Source organism: Eriocheir sinensis, chromosome 5, assembly GCF_024679095.1.
Source record: "Eriocheir sinensis breed Jianghai 21 chromosome 5, ASM2467909v1, whole genome shotgun sequence".
NCBI lineage: Eukaryota > Metazoa > Arthropoda > Malacostraca > Decapoda > Varunidae > Eriocheir > Eriocheir sinensis.
In genome coordinates, this window is record NC_066513.1 from 14,402,485 (window position 1) to 14,417,008 (window position 14,524).

Below are 14,524 nucleotides of genomic sequence, written 5' to 3' on the forward strand. Positions count from 1 at the left end.
TACAATGTGTAAATATTACCACATATAGTCCATTCTAAGTCAGCCATCAGCATATTCTCAAGCATCCACTTCTGGTCCGTTCACCCACTTTTTTTCCTGAAGGCAAGTAGTGATACAGCTCCACCGCGCAAGCAATGAGGGTGAGGCTCTACTGTGCCTGCGTGTGCTGGATGCTGTGCTGGCGTACAGCTACCTGCCCTCCTCAGCCCTCCCCACCTTCATCACAGCACTCACCAGGGCTGTCAATGTACCACAGCTCACCACAGAGTCTTGGAAGGTGGGCACATTGATGCACTATGTGTGTGTGTATCATGTATATGTATTGTTGTGATAAACATACTTTCTAGATCATGTTTAGTTTTTTTAGGATAGATAATTAATAGAGATTGATGGTTTGCTTTATGAATCATATGTATGGTAAGTCTTAAATTGGGGAGTCAGTAAAATATGTGCAAATACTCTTTCAGATTATGCGTAACCTGCTCGGGACTCACTTGGGGAACAGTGGCTTGTTTGTTTTGTGTCGGCTGATCCAGAGCAACTGTGATGCACACATGATCCGCGGCGGGATATTCTTTGTGACATCAGCGCTCTGGGGCAGCAACAAGGTGTCTTCCCTCCACTACAAGCCTGCTGCTGTCCTTCCTAACCTGAGAGAGGTGTGTTTCATGGGTCTTTACACCTGTGTGGCAAATGGGCAAATTAGTTGTATTTACTTAGCTGTAGCATTCTAATTTTGGACTTTTCTTGTGTTTTCTTCCTCTGTATCTGGTGCTATCCACATTGTGTTTTATCAGGCTTCCAAGAACAACCATGTGCTGGTGGTGTATGAGATCGCCCTCAGTGTGCAGAAGCTGGTCTCTAAGATGTACATGGAGCTCCATTTCTCATCGTGGGACCTTGTCCTGGACATCCTCAACAATCTCTTTGAACACACAGGTTAGTATGTAAAATATTATTACTTATGCAGAATATACAGGGGCATGCTCGTTGTAAAGAGACAGAGATGACAAAAATGTAATACTGCAAATCTAGTGATCTGAATTTACTTAGTCTCATCAATGTTGTTAATTGTATACATTGGTGGTAGTAATGACAATGAATACTGTCTTCCAGTGGCAATGGAAAAGGACACAGAGAAGCAGACCATCCTGGGCCTGCTCAAGGATATCCTGGATGCCATTGAGCAGCTGTTGGACTTGCATCAGTTTGGGGGCTCTGCAGACAAGTTCTTTTCCCTTGTAGACAAATATTCAGAACTGCGCCCGGTTAGTACTTTTCTTTCGTCATTTAATGTTCCTTTAGTGATATGTGTGTGTTTGTCTGTCACTTTATTTTAAACTGATAGCCAATAATGTCTTGCATTTCATAATCTGATTTACCTGTAGGAGTCATCAGTGATGCGGTTGTTGGACCATCTTGCCTTACGAGCAGACCCTTTGCGGCCACACTGGCTGGCCAACCTCGGCACGCTGCTCAACCAGTACTTCAGACGTGACCCTCGGCCCAACGTCAGGACAAAGGCGCTTGCTATCCTGTCTGAGGTGTATAATAAAAACAGGTCAGAGGAACTCTTTTGGTTTGGGATAAACATTTGGTATTTTCTTTGGACTTTGGGCCATATTACAAGTCAAACCCGAGAAGTTTCGGGTCTCTGCAAAGGTCAGTTTAGGGGCCGTACTGCAAGTCCAATCCAAGAAGCTTTGGGTCCCTACAGAGTTTGGGATGAATAACTCTGTAGGGACCCAAAACTTCTTGGATTGGACTTGTAAAACAGCCCCTAAACCGACCTTTGTAGGAATCTGAAACTTCTCGGATTTGACTTGTAATACGGTCCTTTGCCTCACAATCCACATTAACATGGAATATTTTGCTTTTTTCTACTGTACCATCACCATCACATACCCACATGACATTTTGGTCTTTGCAGGTATATATATGGGAAGGAGATGGTGAGGAATGTGATCACCATTCAGATGGAAGGCATACAGAAAGAGGAGGACGTCGGGGTGCGGACGGCTGCTGTCAACCTGCTGGTGCACATTGCCCTCACTCAGAAGTCTGAAGTGGTGCCGGACATCCTCGTGCTCCTGGAAAATGTGAGGAGCCAACTAATGTCTTATAAAAGTGTGTCAAAATATGAATCTAGACATTATTTAGTAGTATGTATTATTTCTCTCTTTGTTTTCCAATTAATCTTTAGGCCTACTCGCAGGCTTAAATTCCTTGATCATTCCTTATAAGTTTTCCTTAAACACTTACTAAGACTATTTCATCTGCAAATCTTATTCTGTTTTTCGATATTATCCATGTTGAATTTATGGATATCACTAACTTTCTTATTTTTCATATCTGCATTTCCTTATATGATTGTTTGTTTCCTTTGTTAGTTCATTATCACTTTACTGCATCCAATACAAATTTATTCAGATTGTCATTTATTACTTCTATTTTTCCAACCACATCAAATAGAGTGAAGTTTGCCCTGAGCTAGGATTAAATACGGACTTGTGACCTTGCACCTGTCTAGGCCTGCTAACCATGCACAATGAAGGTGGAAGATTATGGTGTCTTTGATATGCACGTAGGGATTTCTGAGACTTGACTTTCTGCCCCCCAGATTGTGATGGTGCCGTACCTGAAGTCTGGCACTGCAGTGCAGGTGTTGCGGGAGAGTGAGGCGGCAGACATCATCGCCGCAGTTGCTGGCCTCATCCGCATTTTTAAGAAAAAACTGTGGACTCTTCCCTCATCACATGCCATCCAGGCTTACGGCATCCTGATATCCTGCCTCAAACACCACTACAGGAGCCAGGCGGTGCTGGACGGTGTGCCTCGTGTCCGGCAGCAGGTGAGGGCTTTTAACCCGTCCATTGCGATTGGCACGGATTTGGCTTTCACTGGTAGCCTGGTAACATTATACTCCCAGGTCTTTCTCTGCCTCTGTGGTGGATAGTGGAGTGTTTCCCATGTGTTGTTGGTATGCTGGATATCCCCTCCCAAGGTGCATGACTTTATACATTTTTCTTCATTGAATTGTAGAAGCCACTTTTTGTTCCATTCCTGTAGCTTGGTGATGTCTTCTTGTAGGAAATCTGCAGTCAAGGGGTTAAATGTGTGCTGCCAAGGGGCAAGTGTGGCTTAGCAGCATCAATGGCCAGGCACTTTTTGGTCCCTTAATTATTGCTTAATTATCGTGTGAATCTGGAAAATATTCTCATCGTTTTGATTAACAAACGACTCATTCCATCTTTTGTTTTTATGATCATCGTCAGATATTTGAGATGATATTTGAGATGCGAGCCAACAGCAAGTACCAGCTGGGTTTCTCGAGGATGCCTGAACGACCTGGAGATGACGCCAAGGACTCCATCGCTGCTCTGGTGCCCCCATTCTCGCCTTACATTGTGGTGGATCACAAGCATGGCCAGCGCCTCCACCTTGCCCATCTTCAAAAGGAGGAGGAGGAGGAGAAGGGAGAGCAGGAAGAGGAACATTCAGGGTTTGGCTCAGGTGCTGTTATGGTTGCATTGTTTGTGGTTTGATGGTTAGTGGTGTGAGTGTGTTTGCATAGTGTGATGGTACCCTAGTGTTGGCGATGGCTGCGTGCAATGTGGTGAGTGTGTATGAGTGTGATCAGTATTGTAGTGTCTGTAGTGGCTTTATAGATATTGTACTGAAGGTATGAAGATAGGCAATGTTAAGGAATGAGGAGGAAGGAGAGTGGGAAATAAAAAGAACCGGATAGTGAACGAAGAAAATGGATGGGATGAAGACTTTTCTACTTAAGCGTCCTCCTTGAGAAAGATATAACAGATAGATAGATAGGTACCATGAATATTGAAGAGACGTGATATGCATTGATGTGATAGATTTGTCATTTTTGCCCCTTTCCTTACAGGGCTCAAGAACGACTTCTGCAGGGAGGAGAAGGAGTACGTGGTGGGGGCCGGTTGGGACGCCTCGTCCAGGCACAAAGTAGAGATTACACACCTCTCCCTCACCCAGGCCGCCATGATCGTCATTGTCGCCATGAAGGAGGAGAAAGGTGAGTAACTAAAGCTTTTCTAAAATACCTATCTATCATGTGCCCATATTTTGTTTCTTACCATGTAAACTGCTCTTCTGTTATCATGTCTAAGCAACCTCATGAAAAACATTTGCAGAGTGTAGGGATAAAAATCAGTAAAAAAACAATGAAATATGTGTTCAAAGCATCTTAGTGGTAGACAGTGGAGTAGCTCACCTCCCTCTCCCCTCACATGTTGATCATGCCCTTATTTGGTTTTCAGTATGACCCAAGCTTTTCAGTATGACAGAGTATAGTCCTCTAAACCCCACGTTTCCTTTTTTCTTCACCAGATTGGGATGTGCTGCGCATGATCCTGGAACGGGTGCCTCAAGTCCTCCAGAACAAGGCTCTCATTCTCTCCAGAGATGCGAATGACATTGATTATTTTGCTTCAACTTTGTGTGCTCTGGTAGGGTTTATCTCTTGAAAAAAATATGTGCTTTAATATAATTCTTTGCATCTTTCTGTTCATTTACATCTTCATTCATTCTGTTTGGTTACATCTCTCTGTTTGAAGCACTTATCACCCCTTTTTCAGGTCATGGAAAAATCCCTTGGGCTTCCGGAGTCCCTGCACAACACGCCCACCAAGTTCACTCGCTCAGATTTCCAGAGTTACGTCTTCCCGGTGCTGGCTTCTCTGGCTTCCTACCACACGCACATGGACCCATTTTTCCAGCAGAAGGTGAGGAGGCAGACCTTGCTCCTCATTCTGTTGAAGTTTTTCTCTTGAGGTCACTCCCTTGAAAGAGCTTTTGGGAGTAGGTGTCAGAGTGGATTAATTGTTAGGTAAATAGGTAGACCATTATAGAGCATCACTGCAATGTTTCCAGAAAAAGGTTAACCAATGTCAGTCAGTAAAAGGACATGAAAAGTGCACATGAATATCAGCAAAAGTCCACTTAAATTCATCGTGTTCTGGTGATCCGTTTCCTTGATGTCGGTGAAGTCTGCATAGTTAGTCAGGAAGAATGCATAGAAAACTGGTATTTCAGATCATTAAATGCCTTGAGCTGGGAGTTGTGAGCCGGTGTGCCGGGCCCCTCTGTGTGAGTTCCCTTACTCTGTGTGTGCTGGAGATGAGGGACTCCATGATCAAGCTGCTGCGGGAGGTTATGCTCAACCTCTCCAAGATCACCGCCACCGTCCAGAACGCTCAGCCCATCCTAGAGTTTATTTCAAGTGAGTCATTGTATTGTGTTTAGCTAAGTGTGTTATCATTACCTGCACCTTTTTTAACTCCTCATTACTAGTACAGACTATATTCATGTACTTGCTTGATGAATGTGGCGAGAGTTCTAGAGGAGACAAATAGGGAGTTCTTAATAAATGCAATAGGAAGTTCAATGAGTTCTCTGATATAAGAAGTAACGGTATATAATTTTGTTCTCTGTTTCTCCATCTGGCTAAATTCTAACTTTGTAATTGAGCAGTATATATTTATTTTGTCTCTCTTACCTCTTTTACCCTCTACCAAGTTTCTTTCTGAGGCAGTACAGGGATGACTCATAAAATGATCAACTTGGTGTGGTATGCATGGGATTACACATTGCTAAGTGCCATCATCTTCCAACAGCCTTCCTCCACCTGCCTAAAGTGTATGCCAGCTTTGTGTCCGACCAGTACATGTCCATCTTTGCCATTGCCATCCCCTACACCAACCCGTTCAAGTTCAACCACTACATCGTGTCGCTGGCCTACCACGTCATTGCCATGTGGTTCCTCAAGTGTCGCCTCCCCTTCAGACGTGCATTTGTCCAGTTCATAACAAAGGTGGAGTTTCCATTTGCAAGACTTATTGCTTTGATGTTTCCTTTTTTTCTATATTATGTTTTTTGTTTACTCTGATTAGTTACAGCATATGAAGGAATAGTTTAAAAGATCAGTCGAGCAGCCTTTAGTGGTCTTCAGTATTGCTGGTTTGGTTCTTTGGCCAAATTACCTACATTAGTTCCTTATTTCTAGTACAAAGTATGCCCATGTATTTTTTTGATGATGAATATACTGGTAGATATCACATTTTTTGACCAGCTCTCTGTTTTATCTTAATTTGCATCCGGCACAGAACCTCAGCATCATCCTGTCCAATGAGGATGCCAACACACGGCGGCGGAGTGCAAGTGCCAGCACCGGCGAGCAGGTGGGTGTGTGCCTTGATGGCCTGGATTAGTGTACGGCATGCACACACACACACATACACACACACACACACACACAACACGCACACACTTTTTGTTGCCCTTGAGCCGTATCCTTTGATGTAAAAAAAAAAAAAAAAAAAAAAGTTTAGCTCAACTTCTGTATACTTTTATTAGGTAAATACACAAGCACACACCCTTGCTAGGCCTGAGTGCTGCTGCTGTGCCAGGCTTAGCAGGGTTGTCAGGATTACACACAAAACACTTCATTGCAGGCTGTTATAACTTAGTTTATTTTTATTTTTGCATTCAGTCTTGTTTTGCTTGTTAGGAAATTTTATTTGAATCCATTTACATCTACCCTGTTTTGTTTTGTGGCATCTTATATGCTTTTGTGCTTGTTAGGGAGAGTAATCTTCATCTGTTGACATTTATCTTATTTTTTTTCTGATGTTGAACTCTCTCAGTTTTAGTTGTGAGAAATGCTTTGCAAATATGTTTCATTGATCAATCTTTTTATTCTGCACAAATCATCGCCTTTGAGTAGGTGGAAATATCTTGTGTATACTTAATCATTGACATATTTCATCCCTGTTGATTTTATGCTGTGCCTCATCATAGTGCAAGTTATTACTCTGTTATGCAATGTTATTCTTATTTCTATCACTAGCTCATTCTGTTTTCCTGTGTTACCTTTTTAGAAGTTAGTAAGCTATCCACTGCCTAGAAGCATGTGCCAGGTGTTAGAGTGTTTTATCTTGAGTGCATTAGTCATACTAAGTCCATACTTGCTCCTGAATCATTATTCAAATAATTTTCAGGCTTTGCTCAATGCAAGAACTAGAATGACTCGCTCTCAGTCATTCTCCCACAAGCGCCTAGAAGAGCTAAAGAATGAGCCTCAGCCATCCCTGTGTGCTGTATGGAATATGTTATTTCTTATTATGAATCTATTACTAGAGTTCCTGTATGCACTCTGCTGGGATGTTTGTTTATCTTCAGTAAACTGCTTTTATTGAATAAATGCAAAGTTTTGGAATCAGTCTGCCAGCACCACAGGGACTTAGTTATTGCATGCTGGGTTGGAGAGGTAATGGTTAATGCTTTGTGAAGGAACAGAGGGATTGAAATCTTTGGGGACATGCATGCTCTCCACTTGTTTGATGTAGTCACTCACAGAATGAATGATTAGAATTATATTACTAACACTGTCAATGATGTATTGTTCATTATATGACACCCCAGCCCTTCCCAAGCACTCCAGCCCCTCTTCTTTCATTTAGGGACAGGGGAAAGGGGAGGAGATGATACAGTTTCACAATGACTTGCTGGAGACCATCGTTGACCTAATGTCCCGCTACACCTATGCTTCCTGCGCCCCGCTGCCAAAGAGGTGAGGAAAAGGCAACACACCCTGGCCTTGTGAGGGGCCAAGGGGAGGCATTTGTGTCATGTATAGAGCAAGATCTTGGTGCACTGTGTCATTACTACAAAATGGTTTTAGTGTGCATCATTATATTTTATCTAATGTCAGGTATTATTTCCCATTGTTTCCAAAGTTGCAGAGTGGTAACTGAAGTGCTTTGAAACACATTATTATAAATCAGCTCTTGGACAGAGTATGTTGTAATGAAAGTACTGCTTTACAGGAGTTCTGTGGCCAAGATGCTGATCACTGGTGGGCAGGAGCAGACCTGGATCCTGGGCAACAAGATAATAACAGTGACCACCTCAGGGTGTGGCCAGCGCCCCATGAGGAACGGCCTGTGTGACAAGTGCATACAGCTGTGCCGGAAGGAGAACAGTGAGTGAAATCAAGTTGAAGGCACAATATCCATACAGTACCTAGGACTCAGAGGATATCATATTCATATTTTTAAGTCTGAATTTTTTATCTCTTGATTTTAACAAATTAATATCAGTAGGAAGGTCAGTATAGCTGAGATTTACCTGTACAGATGTAGCACCGGCTGAGTCCTTGCCCCCAAGCACCGCCACGGCCAGCCGGCGCCGCCACCGCTCGGAGCTCCACCGCACCATCTCCCACGAGGTCAGTGCGAGTGCCAAATATTTGTTAAGGAAGGGCTTCCTTAGTGCCAAGCAATATAAATTACTTTCTTTCAAAGTTAATCTGGGGACCAAGGGGGAGCTGAGAGGCCTATAGGGGACTTAAGCCAACAGTGCATGAGATGGAGAGCCCGGAAGGTACTGTGGGAAGGATCAGAGGGATGGCAGTTCTCATTTTTATGTATTTAACGGATTAAACTTTTGGAATATTTTAGTTAGCCTGGCACTTAATTTCATCTTGCATGTGTTTTTATTTATTTCAGGCAAAGTACAAGCCTCAGAGTAAGGATGACCTGCACATGAGGAGCATCATCCGTGACCTTGGGGACGGCATAACCCCCATAGACCACGGTGGGTTTGTGTGTGTGGAAGATGAATAATGTTAACTTGTCCAGTATGGTGGATGGTGATTACCATTTTTGTTTTTAAAGGCAAGCATCACAAAATACTGTGTTTCTATGGTCATGGAATAATGTACCCTTTTTCCTCTCGAAACCCCTTCTTCCTTAAGGTGGTGGTCATGGTAGAAGGGTTGCCAATTTTCCTTGCTTCCTGCTGGTATTGGTCTATGATTCTTGCCTGTTCCCATCTCACTGACTCACTGACCAAGTGTTGCCCGCAGACCCCACAAGTTCATGGTCGAGTGGAGGGTTTGGGGATGCCACAGTCAGGGAGCCGTCCAATGAACGCCTGGCGCCCATCGGCAGTGTTGGCTCTGGTGCTGATGCTGCCGCTGCCACTGCTGCTGCCTCAGCTGCTGCCGCTGCTGCTGCGGCTGCTGCTGATGAGGAGCGGCGGCCACGGTTGTGTGCCTGCTGGTGTTTGGGGTGGGCAGAAATTCACATCAGGCAGCCGACTGGTTAGTTCATCTTTACTTTTTGTGTTAGTGATATGCAAGAAGTTTTATTTACAAATTATTCCTTCACTCAGACTTAATACAGGCATTATTTCCATGGAGAAGGAGAATGGTTCACACTATTATCAAAATAAATATAGTAGTTAGTGTAATGGCACATTTAGATGTTGCTTCCTGTACTTTTATGTGGAGACATGCAATAATGCATCTCATGTAAATCTACACACACCCTGCATCTGTTCCAGGCAATATGTCGTGGATGATGAGGATCCAAAATGAGCAACAGCTGCTGCCGTTAGGTATGGAGGAGTTGCCGCTCTTTGACCTCAGCTCCCTCTTCTCCCCGACCTCCTCGTCTTCCTCCAGTCAGGGTGGCCTGGGCTCAGGGTACACGCGGCGCAGGCTGAGCGGCTTGACTCTTGAGGACCAGAAGAACGAGGTAACATTTTGTGTGTTGTTAAATTGGTTAGCTTCAGAGTGATGTCAAGTTAAGTTCCCTAAATTCCTGTTGTGTATTTTGTCACCATATTCCCTTTCAGTTACTTATTTTGTCATACTTTTCTTTGTTTTATGTGATAGATCTTTCTCACCTTCCACCTCCTCCTCATCATCATCATCATTGTACTTTTGAGCATTTGAGATTTATTATACGCAAAATAGTCTTATTTATCTTTAGTGATGAAAAGTGCAGTAGAAGTGACTCATTGTTCACTCACACCACAATTTGGATCACACAAAAACAAGTTGACTTTAGCCTTTGCAGGAATCTAACCATCCTCACAGTGGGTAATGACCCTTTTAGTGATGGGGTCAAAAGGAAGTAGTTAGTTGAGGTCCATTTTTGCCTTGTACTTTCCCTCCAGGAGCTCCTAAGTCAGACGTTTGAAGAGCTCAGACCACGTGCCTTCTCCGGAGCCTCGGACAAGACGCAGGATTCGGACCCGGGATCACAGAGGGACTTCAGTGGGTCCAGCAGCGGGGCGCCCTCCCACGCCTCCTCGGACCCCCGCATCAACACCACCGACCTGGGAGAGGACACCAGAGAGAGTTCCCCACTCACCACCACCACCACCACCACCACCACCACATCAGGTATGTTAGGAGGTGGATGTGCTCTCTCACTCTTGCTCTCATTCTCACTCTCTCTCAGGGTGTTAGAAAAATCACACATGACCATTTTGACAAATTTTTTTGGGCCATTATGTGTATATACAGCACAAGAAATAAAGGAACTTACAATGATTAGTCACAACCCTAGAACCAAGCAAACACTGCATGCATATTTTCATACTCAAGCTTGGACTATGGATGCAGATCAATATTACCTGACATCTCTTCTTCATCTATAGTATATTCCTGTTAGCACACACAACTGTACTGATACACACCCATCCACTTGCAGGTGACAACTTGGAAGACCCGCGTGTCCCAGTTCAGCGATGTCACTCTAGTCCCGAGATGAGTGAGGGTGCTGTGGTGGGTGGTGAAGAGTCTTCCCCGCCTGGCGAGTACAGACCTCCAGCGTCCCCGACCCCTGTCTCACCCCTGCCTGAAATGTCTCCTTCCCCTCCACCCTTGGGCAGAGCTAAACTCTCACCAAGGTGGGGAAGATAAAAATATAGATAGAAAGATTGAATTTTTTGTCAGAAACTCAGGATTCAGTTGTATTTTAATACATAAAGTAGTTTATTTAGATGGAAAGTTGTATGCCTTTTTATAGTAATTTTTTTAATATTAGTAAATTTTGACTCGAAATATACAAATGCAGAACACAAAACACGAAACAAATAATGACACAGTTTGGGTGCTTCAAAGTAGAGGGACTTGTATGCTGGAAGGACTCACTTGTCTTTGGTGCTTCAGATTTGAGTCTGTGATGGACGGCAGCACAGGATCCACCTCGCCACCTCCACCCGTGGGCTCCTCCAGGGTGCGCCACACCTCAGCACTCCAGATGGTAGGTTGCAGCCAAGGCCACACAGAGGGAATATGCAGTGCAACTCTTTGACAAATACAGCATGTAATAGGTTGAAAGGGAAGCAGTAGGTTAAGAGAGATCTTTTGCTGGCTCAAATCAATATGGATAAGGGGAAGCAGTTTACATTACTTGGTCACCCTTCCACTGATCTGACTCATCATTGTACCCAGACTAGTGGCGGCAGCAACAGCAGCATTTCCTCGGCAAGTGGTGGCGTTACCTGCTCAGCTGAGGGGGAGGACAGTGGCTCACCCCGACCAATACGCAGGGACCGAGGGCACACCATCTCCGACATGAACCCAGCCTCCAGGAAGCTTCACCTCAAGTCTGCTGCAGCTGTTAAGAAAATGAACTCCATGAAGGACATAAAGGCGGGGATCTCACCTTGGTAAGCATGTTTGAAATCTCATTAGTAATGAAGCACATATGAATTTTCTGAGTCAAGACCTATTGTAACTTTTTTGTGTTTTGTTAGGTTAAGTTTAGGGTATCCTCAAACATGTGATGGCTAGCTTTTTATGGTATAAATCAACAAAAAATGACCTCACTTAGTTGTATAGAAAGTCTAATTAGTAAGGAAGCATATATGAATTTTCTGAGGTCAGGCTTATATTAATTGTTTAGGGTTTTGTTAGGTTCAGTTTAGGGTATCTTCAAACACATGGTAGCTAGCACCTTGTGGTATAAATCAACAAAGAATTATCTCACTTTGTTGTATAGAAAGTCTCATTAGTAAGGAAGCATATATGAGTTTTCTGAGTCAAGACCTATAGTAACTGTATGGGTTTTTTGTTAAGTTAGGTTAGGTTAAGTTTAGGGTCTTTTCAAACACATGATAGCCAACAGCTTATGGTATAAATCAACAAAGAATGACCTCACTTTTTTGTATAGAAAGTCTTGTTAATAAGAAAAATATATGAATATGTTTTTTGTTTATTCTATTTAACCCTTGAGCTGCCTTTTTTACCGTAAATATCCAGGATTCCCTTTCTTTCCCCCTTCACATGGATAGAGTTGGTATATCCTTCAGTGTCTCTCCTTCAAATGATCACTTCATAATTAATCATTCAACTCCTTAGCACACATTTCAGTAGTTCACCACTCACTGGCCATACAAAATGCTCTTGTCAAAAGAGCACATAACATTGTTCTCTCTGCATTAAGTGAGTAAGTTCAGAGGCTAATGGTATCACAAAATGCATCACTGTAATTGGACAGTTACCAGCTAATGTTTTCTTTGCAGTTTTGTGTTCCTGCAACTGTACTACCTGGGCAAGCTTGGGAGCAATACTGAGAAGCCAGTTCTGCTCCCCACACACCTGCCGGAGATGCAGCGAGCCATGCGTGTGCTTGACCTCATCCGGCCGCAGGAGACACACAAGATTGGGGTGTTGTACGTTGGCAAGGGGCAGCGCACTGAGCAGGAAATACTGAAAAATTCCTTTGGCTCCTTGCGATACATGCTCTTCCTGCAGGTGAGACAGAAAGAGAATGACAACACAATGCACTATGATTCTTACTTCTATATGTACAGTTGCGATATGAAGTGATGTCGCCGTGTACGTTTATTTTCGATCACCCAAGTATCGTTATATATTTTCAAGAGTACCATTATCTTCCTGTATCTTCATCATAACTTAACTAAATATATTTTAGAAGCTAGAAAAAAAATGGAAAATAAATATTCAATGATGTCTTACAAAGAGTTGACACAAAGTGTTTTCGTTCACCAAGGAAAGAGTCAAATGAAGTCCAAATATCGACATTACTCAAACAGAAAGTAAAATTATCTTTTCATGATCATTGTTGACAACACTAAATCTAACATATGCGCAATATATAGGACATGCATAATTAGTCGATATCCTAAACTAGGATGGCGTAATTGATTTAATTTATACTCTCGTATGATGATGACGTCATCGCCCGCGCACCATACCTATTATTCAGCCCTGACTCATTCTTTGCCTTTCGTGGTCAACATAACGATAACAAAAGCTTTCCGTGGACTTCTAATGCATGATAGTGATAAAGGGAAGATGCCCACAGCCTATAACTACTGAGGGATAGTGGGAGATCGAAAAATAAGAATAAATAGCTTCAGAATAGTCGTGTTTTGTAACTCCAAGCTCCTCACTCTTTGCCGCCGATCACACACATCATTGCCTTTCTTGGTCAATATAACGATTACAAAAGCTTCATGTAGACTTCTAATGCTTGGACGTGATCAGTTGAACATTTCCACAGCTTATAAGTGCCATAGAATAATCGAGGAAGGTGGGGAAATAAGAAAATATGGCTTTGAAATGGAGGTGGTGGTGCGGGCGGGTAGGCTAATCGCAGCGCTGCCAAACATTAGGCTATGGTCGAGTGTTCGTGGAGGCATTCGGAATTTTGATAGTTCAGATAATTATGGCAACCCTACCTATGAAGGCATTCTTCATTCATCATCGTTACTGAGCAATTTTACTATGTATTTCAGTGCCCATGCTTATGATAAGAAGCCACAATAGTGAATAAAAGGTGTTTAATGTGAAACATTATTTGATTGTTTCTTAATCAATAAAACGCAAAGTAATGCCAGTAACTGTCCATTCGCTTCGTGTCATACTGTGCGTGTGTATTAATAACTGCAGAAGACAATTCATGGAACATTTTGAGAGGGGCGACATCACTTCGTATCGCGACTGTACAGTACTTAAAAATCCTTTTGTGTGGAGTCTAAAATGGACACAGCTTGAAGAAAATGCTCTTTTGCAATATTTTTGCCGAGTATAACATAGTTCTTCAATTTCTATGGCAATGTTTTGAAGTGTGTGATGTTATGTCTGTCTGTCCAGCTCACTTTTGCATTGTTTTGAGAGTTAGGATATAATTATCTGTCTGGCAGCCTATATTCCCATATTATTAGCTTCACGGAAATTGAGCCGATGAGTGTAATTCATCATTGATTAGAATTCAGTCCTGTACTGCACATTTACTAATCATCCTGCTGCACCTCCAGGGCCTTGGAACTGTGCTGGAGCTGAGCTCAGTGCCTGAGGATGAGGTTTTCTTGGGTGGCCTGGACACTAAAGGCAGTGATGGGAAGCTTGTTTGTATCTGGCATGATGATGTTATGCAGGTATGTGTTTGTGTGCGTGTGTGTGCACACATGTGTATATGTACATTCATCTAGTTGTATACATGATTTAAGTTAATCTTGTTTGAACTATTTCCATATCTACATTTATTTAACTTATGCAGTTTATTTGTTCTTGCCAACTCCCAAATATACCTTGCCCACGTGTGTGCGTGTGGTATAAGGTTTTCCCATTGTCTCATGGAGTGGGTTATGGGGCATTGAGCATGTAGACTACAGTTTTTAATTCAACAAATTACCTTTGTAAGAATCTTGTATACCTCCAGAACAT

At 42.9% G+C, this 14,524-nt stretch overlaps 1 protein-coding gene across 4 annotated transcripts in view; it reads left to right on the forward strand.

Moving 5' to 3' along the window:
- LOC126984568 (tuberin-like) overlaps positions 1 to 14,524 on the forward strand; it is a 35,460-nt gene that overhangs the window by 18,109 nt on the left and 2,827 nt on the right. For 3 of the 4 annotated variants that reach the window (XM_050838287.1, XM_050838304.1, XM_050838294.1), the window contains exons 5-31: positions 103 to 277; positions 468 to 659; positions 798 to 939; positions 1,117 to 1,268; positions 1,389 to 1,561; positions 1,931 to 2,099; positions 2,621 to 2,851; positions 3,276 to 3,513; positions 3,902 to 4,048; positions 4,363 to 4,481; positions 4,611 to 4,757; positions 5,068 to 5,254; positions 5,649 to 5,845; positions 6,138 to 6,212; positions 7,032 to 7,130; positions 7,494 to 7,603; positions 7,860 to 8,014; positions 8,169 to 8,260; positions 8,541 to 8,628; positions 8,900 to 9,136; positions 9,379 to 9,572; positions 9,997 to 10,225; positions 10,536 to 10,734; positions 10,997 to 11,090; positions 11,282 to 11,499; positions 12,355 to 12,586; positions 14,116 to 14,235. In XM_050838287.1, the coding sequence (XP_050694244.1) occupies positions 103 to 277; positions 468 to 659; positions 798 to 939; positions 1,117 to 1,268; positions 1,389 to 1,561; positions 1,931 to 2,099; positions 2,621 to 2,851; positions 3,276 to 3,513; positions 3,902 to 4,048; positions 4,363 to 4,481; positions 4,611 to 4,757; positions 5,068 to 5,254; positions 5,649 to 5,845; positions 6,138 to 6,212; positions 7,032 to 7,130; positions 7,494 to 7,603; positions 7,860 to 8,014; positions 8,169 to 8,260; positions 8,541 to 8,628; positions 8,900 to 9,136; positions 9,379 to 9,572; positions 9,997 to 10,225; positions 10,536 to 10,734; positions 10,997 to 11,090; positions 11,282 to 11,499; positions 12,355 to 12,586; positions 14,116 to 14,235 (4,411 nt within the window). The remainder of the gene's footprint in view (positions 1 to 102; positions 278 to 467; positions 660 to 797; positions 940 to 1,116; positions 1,269 to 1,388; positions 1,562 to 1,930; positions 2,100 to 2,620; positions 2,852 to 3,275; positions 3,514 to 3,901; positions 4,049 to 4,362; positions 4,482 to 4,610; positions 4,758 to 5,067; positions 5,255 to 5,648; positions 5,846 to 6,137; positions 6,213 to 7,031; positions 7,131 to 7,493; positions 7,604 to 7,859; positions 8,015 to 8,168; positions 8,261 to 8,540; positions 8,629 to 8,899; positions 9,137 to 9,378; positions 9,573 to 9,996; positions 10,226 to 10,535; positions 10,735 to 10,996; positions 11,091 to 11,281; positions 11,500 to 12,354; positions 12,587 to 14,115; positions 14,236 to 14,524) is intronic. The other variant, XM_050838314.1, reaches the window with a different exon arrangement.